The 16,692-nt window shown below is 47.0% G+C and overlaps 1 protein-coding gene across 6 annotated transcripts in view; it reads right to left on the bottom strand.

Annotated features, from left to right (window-relative positions):
• Positions 1 to 16,692, bottom strand: part of MICAL2 (microtubule associated monooxygenase, calponin and LIM domain containing 2) — a 214,249-nt gene that overhangs the window by 154,042 nt on the left and 43,515 nt on the right. For all 6 annotated transcript variants that reach the window (XR_006784176.1, XM_045825469.1, XM_045825470.1 and 3 more), the window contains exon 3: positions 10,768 to 11,107. Coding sequence is in view for 5 of the 6 variants with exons in the window: in XM_045825469.1 (XP_045681425.1) it covers positions 10,768 to 11,031 (264 nt within the window). In the remaining variant the exon portion in view is untranslated. The remainder of the gene's footprint in view (positions 1 to 10,767; positions 11,108 to 16,692) is intronic.

Below are 16,692 nucleotides of genomic sequence, written 5' to 3'. Positions count from 1 at the left end.
CAGCCAGGGTGTGTACAGGAGGCAACTGATCAATGTTTCTCTCCCGCATCAGTGCCTGTCTGTCTGTCTCTCCCCACCCTTCTCTCTCTCTAAAAGCAATACAAACATATTATCAGGTGAGGTTTTTTAAAAAGAGAGGTAAAGTTGCTCTACTTAGTAAGCAGTGGAGATGCTATTCAAAGACAGTTCTTAAAATAAAGCATAAATTTGTTGCAGTGGACCACATGAAAGGCCCTACAATGATCTGCCTCCTGTCAACCCCCCTTCCTCCTCGTCCACCTCATCTTGTACCACTTTTTCCTTTGCTCACTTCACTCCAGTTCCCTCTTGGCTGCCCAGCTGCTTCTTCCAACTAGCCAAGAGCTTTCCCACCTCAGGGCCTTTGTACTTGCGGTCTTTGTGGTCCTCTTTGAACAACCAGCTGTTTGCTGCCTGGCTGCTTCTCATATGTGCATCTCAGCGTAGATCTCACCTCCTTGACACCCAGTCTAGAATCCCCTCCCCTCCCCCTAGTTATTTCTATCACCTCTGCAACACAATGACCTTCTTGGGACGTCATGATAAAATTATCTTCGCATGGTTCTTTTCTCTCCGGACTAGATGGAAAGAAAGCTCCACGAGTCTGGCGGCCTTCTCTGCTGCCTTCATCCTTCTCCCTGGTGCCCACAGAGAAATGGCATTGAGCAGTCACTAAACGAGTGAATGAATGAGCACATTAATTTTTTAGAAAACACTCTTTCCTGGGTAGTGTTAAGGGCTATGGACATTCTGGAGGATTTTTCATTCCAAGAAGACTTTAAATCAGAATGCCCAGTTCTGTCCTAACCTGGGCAGCAAGCCTGGTTTCAGCCTGTCACCAATCTACTGGTCTGTGGGGGAAGAGTGGCAGCTCCTTGAAGACGTGACAAGCACAGGAGGCAATAAACTCCATAGGCCTGAGACGGCTGTTATCCCCAGATGAGAGAGACTCCAGTCTACCTTGACTTTTTCACCCCTGAGATTTGACAATTTTTTCCACGAGGAAGTCATATCATGTGACTCTTGGCTCAAAAGCCTCCTATGACTTTATTTGTCATTCAGAGTAGAAGTCCCTCCGGTGGCTTCCAGACCCACAGACCTGCCCCCTCCCCAACTTCCTTCCTAGATCCATGTCTTCTCACCAGAGTCACATCAGGTGCCTTGCTGTTTCTCAAGAACTCACTGAGCACACTTGCTTGTCAGCATCGCTGAGCTTGCTGCTGTGTCCTTTGTTTAGGCTCCTCTTCCCTCTAAGAGACCTCAAGTGCTCACTTCCTTTAGGCTCCTGCTCCAATGTCATCACCTCATAGAAGTCTTCCCAGCACCTGCAACCCACCTCTGCTCGGGGCACCCACATCTCCCTCGCCTTACTTTATTTTCTCTCTAGCACTTTCTGCTGTATACACACACACACGTGCATGCACACACTCAGGCCACTGAGAAGAATATAGACTCCAAGAGAGCAGGAATTTTTTCTGTTTCTAGGTTTTGTTTCGTTTTGTTGTTTTTTTTTACCACCACATTCCCTGGTGCCTGGCATACAGTAGACACTCAAAAAGATTCTATGAATAAATGAATAATTGTAAAAAATTTAACTTAGAGATGGCAATTTAAAAAATATGAGTTGGTGGATTTCACTTTGGGGAATATATCTGAAGATACCCAAAACACTAGTTTGAAAGAACATAAGCACCCCTATGTTCACAGCAGTGTTATTTACACAGCCAAGACATGGAAACAGCCCAAGTGCCCATCAGTAGATGAATGGATAAAACAGCCGTGCTACGTTTACACAATAGAGCACTACAGGGCCATAAAAAGGAAGAAAATCTTACCCTTTGTGGCACATGGATGGACTTGGGGTGTAGTATGCTAAATGAAATAAGTCAGAGAAAGACAAATATCATATGATTTTACTTGTATGTGGAATCTAATGAACAAAATAAACTAACAAAATAGAAACAGACTCATAGATACAGAGAACAGGCTGACAGCTGTCAGAGGGGAGGGAGGTTGGGTGCTGGGTGAAAAAGATGAAGGGATTAAGAAGGAAAACAACCTCATAGACACAGACAACAGTGTGGTGAGTACCAGAGGAAAAGGGGAGTGGGGGGAGGTAGAAGAGGGTAAAGAGGGGGTAGATAGAGGTGGAAGGAGACTAGACTTGGGGTGGTGAAAATACAGTACAACATATGGATGATGTATTATAGGATTGTACACCTGAAACCTATATTCTTTTATTAACTAATGTCACCCCCAATAAATTCAATAAAAAAAAAGAGTAAGTGGAGCCCTGGCTAGTGTAGCTCAGTGGATTGAGCACTGACCTGCAAACCAAAGGGTTGCCAGTTCGATTCCCAGTCAGGGCACATGCCTGGGTTACAGGCCAGGCCCACAGTGGGGGGCACGCAAGAAGCAACCACACATCTATGTTTCTCTCCCTCTCTTTCTCTCTCCCTTCCCCTCTGTCTAAAAATGAATAAAAAAATCTTTAAAACAAAAAGAGTAAGTGGAAATAGCATGGTGGTTCCTCACAAAGTTAGACTCAGGATTACCATATGACTCAACACGTCTACTCCTAGGTATATACCCAAAAAAACTGAAAACAGGAACCTGAACTGATGCTTGTTCACCAGTGGTCATTGCAGCATTACTCACAATAGCTGAAAGGTGGCAACAACCCAAGAATCTGTTGGCAGATGAACGGATAAACAGAATGTGGCACACACATACATGGAGTATTATTCAGCCTCAAAGAGAAAGGAAATTCTAACACACGCTACAATGTGCATGAACCTTGAGGATGTTATGCTAAGTGATAAACCAGTCAAAAAATGTGGCGAGTCTGAAGTGAGATGAGCTGTGAAACATGCACAGAATTCCAGAGACTTAATTCAAAAGAAAAGAATGTAAAATATCTCAATCATTTTTATATGTTGAAATGACAGTGTTATGGATATCTTAGGTTAAATGAAATATATTATTAAAATAAATTTCACCATTTCTTTGTACTTTTTAATGTAACTGCTAGAAAACTTAAAATTACATATGTGGCTTGCATTATATTTCTACTGGACAGTGCTGGCCTTGAGAATCGCAAAGAATTAAATACAGCCACTGAACCTCCAGCCACCACTTCTCCCGTGACATCTGGTTAGAGAACAAGCCCCTGTTTTCTGAAGTCTCTGCAGCCAGATTTCAGTTCCTTGCAGCCGAGTGCCATCCTTATTGACTCCGAGAGGAGAACAAGCGAAGGGCTGGGTCTGCTGACCTTCCCTGGACCTGTCTTGTGGCAGAAGGCCGAACTCAGCCTGGGGCCCCACCCAGCTGAGTAGGAGGTAGACAGATATATTAACACTAAGTGGAAAAATTCCTTGCTGTGGAATACACTGATCTCTAAGATATTTTTTATCATAAAAAGCAAAGCAGAGAAAGAATCTCAGATGAGAAGGAAAGAGGGCAGCCAGGGGAATCCTCCCAGTTTGGGAAGTAGAACATGAAACGGCTTCATGGTTTCCTTTTGTCCTGCCCTGTGGTACACATTTATTTGGATAATTTTAGCCAGAGATTCCCTAAGGCCTTGTGCAACCCTGGGTGGGCCAGGAACTGCAAGAGGGTTTTCTTTTTCTTTTTTTTTTTTCCAAGAAAAAGAAAGCCCAGCCCTTCTGCCTCCCAGGCCTGTTGGCTGATTTCCCTGTCCCCCTTGTAAACACCATGGTAGCCAGATGCTAGTCAGGGCCCAGACAAGACTGTGGTCATCATCCCCACACCACACAGGAAAAGGATGCTCAGGGAGCAAGGCTCCCATGAAAATTTGGACAGATGCTTAAATAAGGAAAGAAAGGGATTGGCTCATACTGGCTTCTGCTAACCCACTATCAAGGCTTGGAAATACAGGACTCACCCAGTGCAGCTGCAGAGAGAAGTATGGTAGATGTCATACAGTACGCTATTTGTACAGCTCCAACAAGCCTCTTGAGCTGCAGAGTTCATTCACCCAGTCCCTGAGCAGCTAAACCCTGTGTCAATCCCAGGGCTGGGTGCTTGAGACCCAAGGGTGAGCCAGACATGCTCCCTGTGCTCAGGCTGCTCACAGTCAGTGTCAAAGAGACCAAAAAAAAAAAAAAAAGCAGTCAAAGGGCACTGCTCAGTGACATCTGGTAGGACCAGAGTCTAGGAGCTCACAAGGGGCACCAAACCCAGACTAGGGATGGGATAAGGATGGCAGAAGTAGAGAAGAGATCAGGAAGGGCTCCCTGAGGGAGATGGTGATGTTTGCTCAATTTGATCATAAAGAGAGAGAGCAAGTTAGCTAAGTCAGAAAGGCTGTTCAGCATAAACAGTACAGATCCTTCCTGGGCCAGAACTCCACAAGCTCCCATTCTTCGATAAAATTTTGAAGAGGAAAGCGTGCACTTGCATTTGCTCTTTGCTTAAAGAACATTCACCTTCACTGATAAAGCAAACTTCTTAATGAAACCATGTATACGCACTATGAGAATGTTGGGTGGTAACAATAAAGAATTTGCTGTGACTGTCATTATCACAGGGGTGGCACTGGTCCCTACCATATTCCTGCTGGACTGCTCTTCTCTCAGTGGTTCTGTTCGAGGCTACCAGCCAGACTCCAGGACTGGAGTCCACCCCAATGCCTCGTTAGTAAAGCCAGCGAAGTCCAAGTAGCCAGCCACCCGCCATGGCAGCTCCCTTTTAAAGAAGGACTCTTTCTAGCATTTTCTGGCACTGTTCGTGGGAGTGTCCACAAGAAGAACCTTCAGGGGTGGAATTTGACCGTGCCTGTAATATTGTCAATGCAGTGCACATACCTTTGACTCCGGAATTCTCCCAATCTATCTCGTAGCTATGGTTTCAAGCCCATACAAAGCATGTGTGAGGCAACATACTGCAGCTCTGTTTAAAACAGCAATGGACTGGAAACAATCTAAGTAGTTAAATAAATTGTGATCTAGCCATAAAATGGGGAGCCATAAAAAGCTATGAACGTAACTAAAGGATTAATGCCCCATATACTGATATAAAACAATCTCTAACATATATTTTTGAATGACAAAAAGCCAGATATACAACAAAGATGTTTTTAAAAATCCACTAAAAATAAGGGAGGATGTACACACCCATGTGCACACGACAGAGACACACGTGCATGCACATGGAGAGACTTTCAGGAAAGGCACACAGGAAATGGGACAGTGGCTGCCTCTAGGGAGGGGACCTGGTGGCCCAGGGGAAAGAAATTTCTTTTCACAGCAAATTTTCTTGTCCAGCTTGAATTATTTTTCTACTGAGAGTACATGTTTCTTTTTTAATTTTATGAAAATGAATCATTTTTTAAAAGACAAAGAAGTCTTTATTTACAAATGTATTAAAATGAACCACAGTGAACTCAGATTAACCACTTCCTATGAAGACAGCCAAAAAAAAGAGTTGTTTCAACTCAGTTTAATATTGTTGAGAATTGAATTTACTCAAGCTCCAATGTAATATCCAATGCACGCATTCATGCAAACCCACACACTGCCTGTGGAGTTTTGGTGACAAGTGTAATAGTTAGCACAGCCCAGCTGGTAATCCAGGCTTGGCCACGGCTAATGGAGCAGTGCCAGGAGTCCATTGTCAGGTAAGTGGACAAAAGCAGAGTCCATCCAAGCTTTTTGTTCAACTGGAACAGAATTTCACACCCTGGAGACCATCCTCTCCTCCATTTGCACGTGTCCATATTAGGCAAAGCAGGACTTGATGTGGCGCAGCCGGTGCAGGGGAGCCTGGCTTTGGGGGCTGTGGTGGGTGATTTCAGAGGTCTGGAATGTCAGATAGGCTTATCTAGGCCAGGAGATAGCAGCCTTCCCTCCAAGCTTCACCCCTCCCAACTTCCCACCCTAGTTCCCTGCCTCCCTCTGTAGCTCAGGAACCACATAATGAGTTGGGCTGCCAGCAATACCTAGTCTGGGCTACCCCCCACTGAGGAGCCACCACAGAGGCAAAGATGGGCAAGGGGCACATTCTGGAGCAAAAGCTGTGGGGTGACCCTATTGGATGCTCGCAAAATACAGACATTTCCCTTTCATAAGTTAATGAAAGGTTTTCATTTTACAGGCTAGCCCCTTTTCTGCTAGTGACAAGAGAGTCCGGGAATCATTTCCAGTGCCTGTGATATCATGGCAACAATATACAAATGCCTTCTGTCCTGAATTGGTTACTTGTCATGAACAAGCCACCCCAGGGAGGGTTGTGGAAGGAGCCCTGGATTGGAATGGGGCTCATCCCCAGCAGTCCTCCAGGGGCCCCGACTGTGGGACCTGTCTTCACGGCCCGACCCCCGAGGCCTTTCTCTCTGGTTTCCTCCTGCCTCCATCCAATCTCTTCTTTCTGGCTCTCGCCCTCTCACCTCTCCCCACATGCAACCATATTCCCATTTCATGAGCAACACACTCTGCCTCGATTCTCTCTCTGCCTTGTGTTTCCTCTGGCTCTTCCCTCAGCAATGCAAGGCAAACTTCTGCTCATCTGTCAAGCCCCACATCAGACCTCCTCTTCCAGGAAGCAGTTCTGGACAACCTAGGTCACACCTGCGCCTGCAGAACAGTGCCCACACCTCTCTCGCAGCACTCAGGATATTAATGACAGTGATAGTTAAATGTTTATTAATCACTTGTGTACTAGGTAGCCTTATAACCACTTAACAAAAATAACCTTATTTAATCATCACAGTCACCCCATGAAGAAAGTACCTCATTTTACAGAGAATGCTACTAAAAATCAGAGATTTAAGTAAGCTGTCCAAGGCCACAGAGATATTAAGTGGCTTATTCAGTAGCTGCTCAATAATTATTCACCTCATAAATGACCGAGTGAGTACACTTCTGTCTCCTCTATTGAAAGTCCAAGTAAGAATTACTTATTAGTCTTTCAGACCATATCCACTGTAAACACCTATGAATGTGTAGGGCAAGGGAAACATATGTTAAATAAATGAATAAAGGCATAAATGAGCAAGCCAATAAATAAATAGGGCCCAAGGCCTGTCCAGGCCACCCACTAGTTTTAAACAAACGGCTTTAGCTTGCCGAGTCCTATCTGTCACCTCTCATGCACAGAGACTGGACTCGACGTTCTCACAAGCTCCTTCTAGCATGAGGGGTACATACATATAAAACAAACAAGCAGACTCCACGATTTTGTGGTTATGGTAACTCCCACACTAAATTACATACTGCGTTTTCTCCTGGTTGTTTTCCCCAGAACATTACATAATTGGATGTGGCCTTTGATCCAGGTACTACCCTAATGCACAGCCAATAGCATTCTTGAGAACGTCAGTTTGGCCTGATCCTTGGCTCCTTCCAAGGTTCATATCCTTGATTCATATCAAAACAGATCACACCCAGGGAAAGAATTATTGAGTGACTGACAAAACCCTCATAAATAATAATCAATAATGAACAATGATCCCAAGTTAGGTTATGTAACTGGCACCTAAGCCAATGTTCTAATGACCTCGCATGTCCTTCCCCCTGTCCTTTGGCACCTGTATCAGAGACCTTCTTTTCCAAACAGATCCTGGTCACCAATCTCCCCCATCATCACCACAAACACACACGTGTGCACACACACACTCACTGCCAGCATGAAGGAAGCAGCATAGTTCTCAGCACGTAGTAGGGCCCATAAATGCTTATGAAAGGCTGAAGCCCAGATACTGGAGAAATGTGTCCACATCAGTGCAGGCTGAAAGGTCTGGCTGAATTTCGTTCAGGCCCACTCTGCCTAGAGCTAACCATGAGCTTGGCTGTATACCTATAACCTGACACACCTGTGTTCCATGGCTTAGCATTAATGATCAGTCACATGCATGCAGATGCCCAGCATTTCTCGTTTGGCTAATGCTCATTGTAAATGACTACACCTAAATGACTATACCTAAATGAGGGGTGTGAGCAAGACCATATGTGTTCATGTGGGGAGAGCAGGAGGACTGAGTTTTGTGTTCTACTTGACTCACAGCAAGGAGTAGAAGTGCCAGGATCTCAGAGCTGAGCACTAACCATCCACATGAATCCAGTATGGAAAGGGCCTCTACCATAACCAAGTACAGATATATAGTTATGGTAGAAGACACCTGTTGTTTTTCTGTCTCTCACCTCATGTCCTTGGGGCTCTGCTTCTCCCTCACGTCAATCGTGTGATGCTCAAAAGGACTGCCAAAGACAGCGTCCAGCTCTCCTGGCTTTGGCTGCAATAACTAGCCCGGAGGTGAGCCTACAGGGATCCTTCCCTGAGGTTTTTTTCAGTATCAAGCAGGAAGAGAAAGATTTTAGCCTTTTGTGCCACAGGGCTATAAAGATATGAACTAGAGGCTACCAGCATGGGAAAAAAACCCATTTGCAGGGTGGAGGAATGAAGCCAAAACAAAGTAGAACATCCAAGAGACAGATGGAAGGAGAGGGGATGGGACAGACTTCGAGTGTCTGGACCTTCCTGTTTATACAAATTATGTACTGATGTCCCTGTTTTCTTTAGGGTAGTTTGAGTTGGGCTTCTGAAATGCACAGCTAAAGTGGCCTCACACAGTCACAACTGTACTTAGAGTGCATTTTCAACATATATTCTACTCTTCAGGTAGTTTTTATAAGATGGACTATCACACATTGGAAATGTCTTTGTTCCTCCTCCTAATAAGAGAGGTATAAAAATTCCTGGGCAAGAATCACTATTACTCAGCATCACTAGCTAAAGATCTTAGTTCTTCCCTTTTGTATCTCAGGTACCAATGGTGACCTGCCTACCACAGGATGTGAGGACTCTTCTATTCCAAGCCACCAAAGCTTGTAAAATAGGGGCTAGCCAGACAGGCTGGGCAACTGGCTAGTGACTTTTGAAGGAAGGACACTGACATGGAGGTCAGGCCTCCATCCCATCCCTCTGCTGGTGACTCCCTCTGAAGGTCTGTCTTCAGATTACCAAGAGAGTTCCCTCAACAGCTATTACAGGCAATGCATTTCCTAATAAAATAAGACCTTTGAAGACCTTCCCTTACAAAACATGTTGCAGCTCAGCCACCTGACTTCTGTGGCACCTTTTAAAAAGAAAGCCACCACATGCAATTACTGAGAAGAGTGATGCTTTTAAACCTAAAAGCTTCCCCAGCCTCTAAATCTGAGCAAATGCCTAGTGAACTATGAACCATAAAATTACAACAACTAGGAAGGGAGGTGCTGGGTGGGGCTGGCACATAGGACACTGGCCCCCTTCTTGTTCTCCCTCTCTCTCTGTACCACATCCATCTCCTGTGTGTAAGGCTGACGCTTGGCAGGTTGTGGGCAGGCACTGCCTGGATGGCCAGGATGCTCTGGGCTGAAGTGACTGATCCATTTCACCCTGATACAGTGATCTTCCCATCTTCCATACAGTTGTGCGTCCCAGCCTCAGAGGAGCTTGGCAGCTGTCTCCCTGGGGGCAAGGGAAAGCAGCCGTGTCCCACGGTGGACTCAACGGCTCCTCATCACCAAAACAAACACACAACAGTCCCCATCACCATGGAGAGTTCAATCCTCTTGTCTGGGATTGGCACTGACTAGAATTCCAAGGGCTCTGGCTGAGCTCTCTCCTGTGAGGTCTAAATACAGAACGCTCACTTTTAACCTAAACATCTAGTCTGGCCCTGTGCCCAGGGCAGACAGTCCCCAAGGCCCAGCCAGGAAGTCTTGACTCCTGAGTGTCCATTCAGCGGTGGGCATTGCAGAGCTATCTGAGATGTGATGATGTGCTGGTCAGCCCCACCTTCACAGATGTTGCCTACGGCCAAACAATGGGGGAAGTAATCAATCAGCTTGTGGAGGGTTAACCATAAGTGTGGTGTGATCCTGAGCAGAGAAATGCATCCTGGGGAAGGAGGTGGAATGGTAGAGAATGGGAGGTTGAGGAGAAAGAGAGTGTGTGTGTGGGGAAGGCAGTAAGGACAAAAGATCTATTTCTTAGCCAATTAAAGTCAGGGCATCTTTCTAAAATGTTTGCTCCCACGAGAACAGAGCAAATCTTTGCTCTGATTATGCCTATCCACAGAGTTTAAGGCTTGAGCACTAGACTCAGACCAAGGTTGCCCTCCAATTGCATGAACTTGGGCAAGGTGATTGACCTTTCAGTTTCCATATCTCTAAAATGGCCCAATGGACTACTGTGGGTGTTCATTGAAACCATGTATATAAAGTACCTGGCATGTAGAAGTTGCTCAATACATAGTAGCTACTAGCAGTAATAGTAGCAGTACTAAAAGAAGTAACAATGTCAAACATGTTCTTGTTTCCACTGTTTTTTAAAAAAACTTTTAGACAGAGAGAAACATTGGTCAGTTGCCTCCTCTATGTGCCCCAATTGGGGATCAAACCCACAGCCTGGTACAAGCCTTGACCAAGAATCTAACCTGCAGCTTTTTGGTGTACGACACAATGTTCCAACCAACTGAGCCACTTGGCCAGGGAGAGCCTGCCTTTCTTTTCTTTGCTTTGGAGAGGCCACAAGAATAGTTGCTAAACCCACCATGATAAGATGGAAAGTATAAGCTGTGCATGTACATACGGACAAAAAAACCCTTCAACCAAGCAAGGTGATAAAACACACTCACACCTGTTAGAAACCTCAGAATGTCAAAATGGCAACAGCTTCCTGCCCTCTCAACAAGTCAGCCGGCACGCCCCACAGGGGTCAGTACTGTCCACGTGTGTGTTCCCTTACCTTGGTGTTTATACACGACTTTCCTCGCTTATACTCTTTGTGGGATCCACGCTTGTCCAATTTGTACCACAAGGCTTTGGCCTTCCAGGTGGTCACTTTGGACTTGAGCTTGGAATAGAAGTTTCTGTGGTCCAGAGGGTCTAGGTCCAGCTGCCGTGTGAGGATGTTGAAGGCCTGGAGGGTGCCTTTGCACGTGGAAGCCTGGACGAAGTTCTCAAAAACCTGCCCGGCCTGGGTCTGCTTCTCGTCCTCGTTTTCCCCCATGTTTCAGGAGCCACGTGGAGCAGCGGTGTGGAGCCGGTGGAGGAGGACACCATGAAGCACCGGAGAAACGTCACACCTACAAAGGCAGGGGGAGGCAAAGGTGAGCTCCAAGGGTGGGCAGGGATGAGTGCTGAGAGATCAGATGAAACTCCTTTAAGATACTAAACATGCTACTTAATACTGAACATAAGCGATCTGTAGAAAATGTCCAGTCAAGCGCTCTAACCTGGTAACGCTGCCTGCTGGCAATCTCTCTCCTCACGCCTCTTGCTGGCTGACGAGAACCACAGGAAGCTCAAAGCGATTCCCTGGCTGATGTCAACATTACCTGACCAAATTTACTGTGAGACAGATGATTCTAGAAACAGTAACTAGTAAAAGGGATAAAACAGAAAAGCACTCTAGATGTAACACCATTAAATACCTCTAATTCTTTCTACAAATTGGTTGACTAATACGAGGTACCCTAGTCACATGACACTGATGCACAGACCAAAGACATCTGAGCACGTGCCTCCCTAGGCTCCATGACCATCTCACCTATCCCTGGACATCAATCGTTACGTCTTTTCTGTTGGTTACCAGAGGGCAGGTCTTTCTCCTCGATAGACAACAAACAGTGACTTCTCAAAACTTCACTCTGTTTCTGGTATCTGCTGGAGCCACAGCATCTGCTGCCATCAGAGATGCACAAGAGGAGCCTGTGCTTTGTAAGCTTGTGCCATGAGCCCTTTGGAACAAGTGCTTAGCTGATGGAAGGAAAAATGTAATGGGTGTGCATTCACATCACAAAAATAGCTTGCCTGGGTTTTGGCCATCGTCCTTTCTCTCTGTACCACTCTAACCTCAGGCATTTCTTGGGAAAGTCATTTAAGTTTCAAAGGAACAAAAATAAATGAGAGCTGATTTTCCAAAGCACTAGATATTTTTCCAGAATCCAAAGCTAGTGCAAGAAGACCAGCATGGAGGAGCTGGGGCTGGCCCAGCTGTCAGGAGGGCTTGTGGGGGTCTGTTAATGAGAGGATACAGCACACTGAGCTCCCCGAGACAGAGGCCTGGCTGGAGGAGGTCAGCAAACAGTGACAAGGCCCTCAAGCTGGGCGGTTTCCCACTCTCCAGATGGGAATGCTATTATGGGTGCATTTGGATTGTGGGCTGGCTTTATAATACTACAAGCAGAGAGAGAGACCAGTGTTTATCTTCTTCCTTAATCCTTTACTCATTCATTCAGCATCAATATCTAGTGTCTTAGCCAGAGCCATGCATCACCCTAGGTGCTGGGGATACAGAGATGGGGCCTGGCACAGGAAGAGTTTATTACAAGACAGCAGGCAGGCACTTGTAGAATATGAACACGGTGCATGCCAGCCCAGAGCAGGAGGTGGCCAAGAAAGCTAGAGGAGCCATGAGAGGCAAATGCCAAAATGCTGCAATTTTAGGAACATGGTGGATTTCACTAAAAACTGGGGAATGGACCTTTCAGTCAAAGGAAATACCATACAAAGGTGTGAGTGTAGAAGAAGCCAGTACAGCTGCAGAACGACAAGTTCAATGCGTTGAAAGTTTGGGACCCATAATGTAGTGTCATGGGGGAGCCCAGAGAAGATCGTGGAGAGGTCTGGCTTCTCCAGGGGGCCCTGGGGTGCAGGAGACAAAGCAGCAGTTGTGACAAGACTTTGGGAAGATGAGCAGGCAGAGGGTGGACTGGAGAAGGAAGCAGCTGAGGGGCTGCCCAGGCAACAGTGAGGAAAGCAGTAGGAAGAGGAAGTGGTTTGGAAAGCTCAGTCATGAACCTTGCCTGGCAGCCTGGCTGAGCACCACCTGTAAGGAGCAGCCTGCTGGGGGCAGGCGTACCCACTCTCCAGATGCTCAAATACCAACAAGTGAGAGGGGCAGCAGCCACAGAATAGGACCCCACCCTCCCTTCCCACTTTCCCCCAAGAGCTCCTGCCATGCCTGCACCAGGCTCAGCTGAAGAGACAATAGTACTTTTCCTGGTCCAGGGCTAACCAAGTTCCACTTCTCAGCCAGGCCTCTGTCCTCCATGGGAACGTACCTGACTGCCCTGATCCCTGCAACTCAACAAGTCCCATGGCCTTGGAAAGCTGGCTCTGGTTTGCCTGGCACTGGGAAAACATGGAGCCCTCACAGATGCTCTCCCAGCTTCTTCACTGTCCACAATGCTCACTTTGGCATCGCTCGCATAAACACTGCCTCCTCCTGTGTTTCAACTTTCCCCCGTCCAACACTTGCCACCCAGAGAGCATAAACAGAGAACAGGACTCATATGCTTTTCAGAGAGTATTAATATCCTCGGCCTTTATCTTTGGAACCACTTCTCTGCCCAGCATTGAACAAAAGAGGCAGTCGCTGATTGATGAGTAGAAAAGTGCTTAAATTCCACTGGTATCCTGCAGTCTCTTTTGAGGATGGGCTGGTGGTGCAGAGAAAACCACAGGCTTTGGGGGTATTAGAATCCAAAGCTCAGCTTGGCCCCTTGCTGCCCACGGGGCCTCATGCAAGCCACAGAAGCCTCAGTTTCTTCTTCCTTAAGAGACAGGTGACAATCTCCACCTGGCAGCGTTGCTGTGAAGGGCCAGAAACATGTGGGACAGCAGAGCCTGGCTCTGGGAGGCACTCGGTAGATGTGGAAATGTGTGCTGCGTGCACCACATGGGAGGGTTTCTCTCTGGGGAACGCACCAGTTTGAAAATCAATTCCGCAAGTTGCCAACTCCTCCTCATCTAAAATGGCGAAGTGCTTAGAGGTATCAAGCCAGACCTGGCTGCCAAGAATCACTTACAAACTGGAAGAACCTGTCTCCTCCCAACCCCAGCTGCCTCTTTTCCTCCCCCCCAGAAGAATAATGAACAACTTAATCTTAGGCCTCCAGTGGAAAGACCCAAAGGTGGTGCTGAGGCCGCTGGGTGGGCGTGGGAGCTCCAGGAACTAGCTCTTATCTAGAGTGAGATAAGGGAGGTGGAGGGAGACAGCCAGACAGAAGATAAGTGCTGCTTTGGACTGAACCCCGCAGCCCGTACCAGGCTCAGACCTGCCTTCCTGCATCTAAAGGGTCTAGTCTCAGCCTTTAAAATCAGCTCTCTGGTTGAAGTCAAAGACCTTAAAAATGACTCTAATACCTGCGAGGTAGGTTTCTCACAGAAGAACACGAGAATCTTTATAGAGTCTGGCAAACTTGGAGGTGAACCAGGTCACGTGCCCTTGCTGGCTGTATGACCCTAGGCAAGTCTCTAATTTATCTCAGGTGTTTTCTCATCTGTAAAATGGGGATAATAATACCCACTTCATAGGGTTCTAAGGATTAAATTAGACCATGTAGGTGATGCATTCCGCATCTGGTGGTTACATGATAACCAGCACTGATTGCTATTCTTCAAATGGCTCAGACCTTATCAAATTGAATGGAAGAGAAAGGGAACCTAACTGATAACCACTAGGACTAGCTTTCCAGGTCAAGGAATTATGTACTTTAAAACTAGAGGCTGTAGTCTTTTGATTCAGATTGGGGCTCAAATCTACTTCCTATCTGTGTCTCCTTAGACACCTCACTTATGAGTTTTAAGTGCTCCATACATGCAGTGGGGAAGGTTTGGGTAATGAACTGAAAACCTACATAGTACAAGGTGGTTTCATTAATGGAATAGAAAGGCTGGCTTAGATGGACTCTGAGTCTGAGCCTGAGTCTGAGTTTCAAGCCTCTTCTTCCAGAAACTGGATTGTAACACTTTCGGTGGCTACCCCTCTCCTTCTAAGAGAGAAGAACTAGTTAAGTCAAAGGATCTTGGGTAATAGCTCTTGTTAATGTCTTCCCTGTCAGCCACCACCCAACTGTTGCCCTTTTAGAGTTTGATGTGAAATATAAATAAAACTAGCTACCCAAAAATATGAAAGGTTTCTGCATTTTCTGGGAAGAAACAAGATGTGATGCTTTAGTTTCCAAGAATAGCCTTGAAGCAATTTGGTTTTTGCCAACTGAAGTCCCTTATTTGTGGTTCTGCCTTATATGTGACTTCATGAATCACAAGGCAATTCCCTTTCCCTGCCTCTGGCTGCCACAAACTAAAACCCAGGGCCTCAAACTGCCGGTGGCAGCACTGGTAATGGGCCTGGCCCATGGCATCTGGGAGACAAGCCTAAGGTTTATGCAGAATCCCTAAGTACCTCTCAAATGAGAGAAGGGGCCTCCTGGCCCAAGAGTTGCCAGTGCACTCACATTTAGGACTGTCACACCTCCTGCCTGCCCTGAGCCTCATCACCTGTCTAACAACATCAAACAGTGTGAGCAGGTGGTGGATAAATGGCGGAGTCCTATCAAAACTTAAGGAGGGCTGGAGGGACACTGGACAGAACCTTCCCACAAAGCAGCAATTTAGCTCAGGAGAAAAACTCAATCCTGAACCCTACCCTCAAGGCATAAGATGAGAAACCTTTTGAGGTAAATGCAATCTAAAAACCAAACCCTCTCACTATTGGCATTCCCAAGCTCCCCATTCCAACTTACCAGCTCCCAGGTCTACCTCACCAAAAGGCCACTGGGCAGGGACAGTTTCCTTAGCAATGAAATGGGGTGTTTGCCACCATGCACTCACAGAGTGGCTGGAAGGACTGGGAGCTCTAGGTCTGTACCTTGAACACAGAAAACCTTTGGTCATGGCTACCTGGATCCAACACCTGAGATAAGGCAGGAGCTGCTCAGAGCTTTGGCAGTGGGAAACGCCCCCCACACACTGCATTGATCTTTGCAGAGCCCAGCATGGACGCAACACTTAGTCTACTGGCAATACCTGCAGACATCATCTTCTCAGTGGGTCCAGGGAGGGCTGGCTTTCCACCTACGAGGGCATGGGGCGACCGACTTGAATCAAAAGGGGTAACTCTCAGAGTTGGGAAAGGACTGAAAGGGCCCCCTTGTTCTTCCAGCCAGGAGTCCCCAGACTTCCCTTGGTCACCTACCAAAACGGAGAGCACACTGCCTCCGGGAGCAGCCTGCTCCACCCTTACCTCCTCGCATTAGAAGACAGCCTCAGTAAGATCAATCCTGTCTCTCCAACAGTTCCCAGTTTTAGCCTTTGCGATAACCCACAGGAAGTCAGAGCCCTTTATGTGGGCTGAACACAGACGTGCCAGCAGTCTTCTTACACATGCTGTTTGGGGCCCCACTAGGAAAAGCTGATGAAAACACCCAGGAGATGAACTGTGAGAGCCCAAACATGTACCCAGTCTGCAGCAAAGGCCTACACCCTGCCCTCTGTCCACACTGCCCCAGGGTAGGGACTTTAGGAAAGAGGCTCCAGGTCCACTGCCAACCCCGGACTCTCTACGCTGCTTCCCCATGAGAGCCCAAGGTCATGTGCCCTTGCCCTTCCAGACCCAGCCCTCTCCTCACTCTTTCTCAACAGTGAGTTGACTCCACTGGTCTGTCCTCGAGTGACCTCGTACACTCTCACTCCCTCGGCTCCACCCATCTCCTCATGCAAGCACTCACAGTAGCAGATCCCCAGATGACCCCCTCCACCCCCACAATGACACAGAGACCTGTATGCTGACCAGTCACACTGCTAGGAAGAAGGCCAGCACCATCAGAGGCCCACGACAGGCCAGGATTTTTCACCTGCATTATCCTAAGGAGTCCTCACAACA

Source organism: Phyllostomus hastatus, unplaced genomic scaffold (genome assembly GCF_019186645.2).
Source record: "Phyllostomus hastatus isolate PE091 unplaced genomic scaffold, TTU_PhHast_1.1 phas_scaffold_585, whole genome shotgun sequence".
Classification (NCBI taxonomy): Eukaryota; Metazoa; Chordata; class Mammalia; order Chiroptera; family Phyllostomidae; genus Phyllostomus; species Phyllostomus hastatus.
This window is presented reverse-complemented; position numbering and strand designations above follow the sequence as displayed.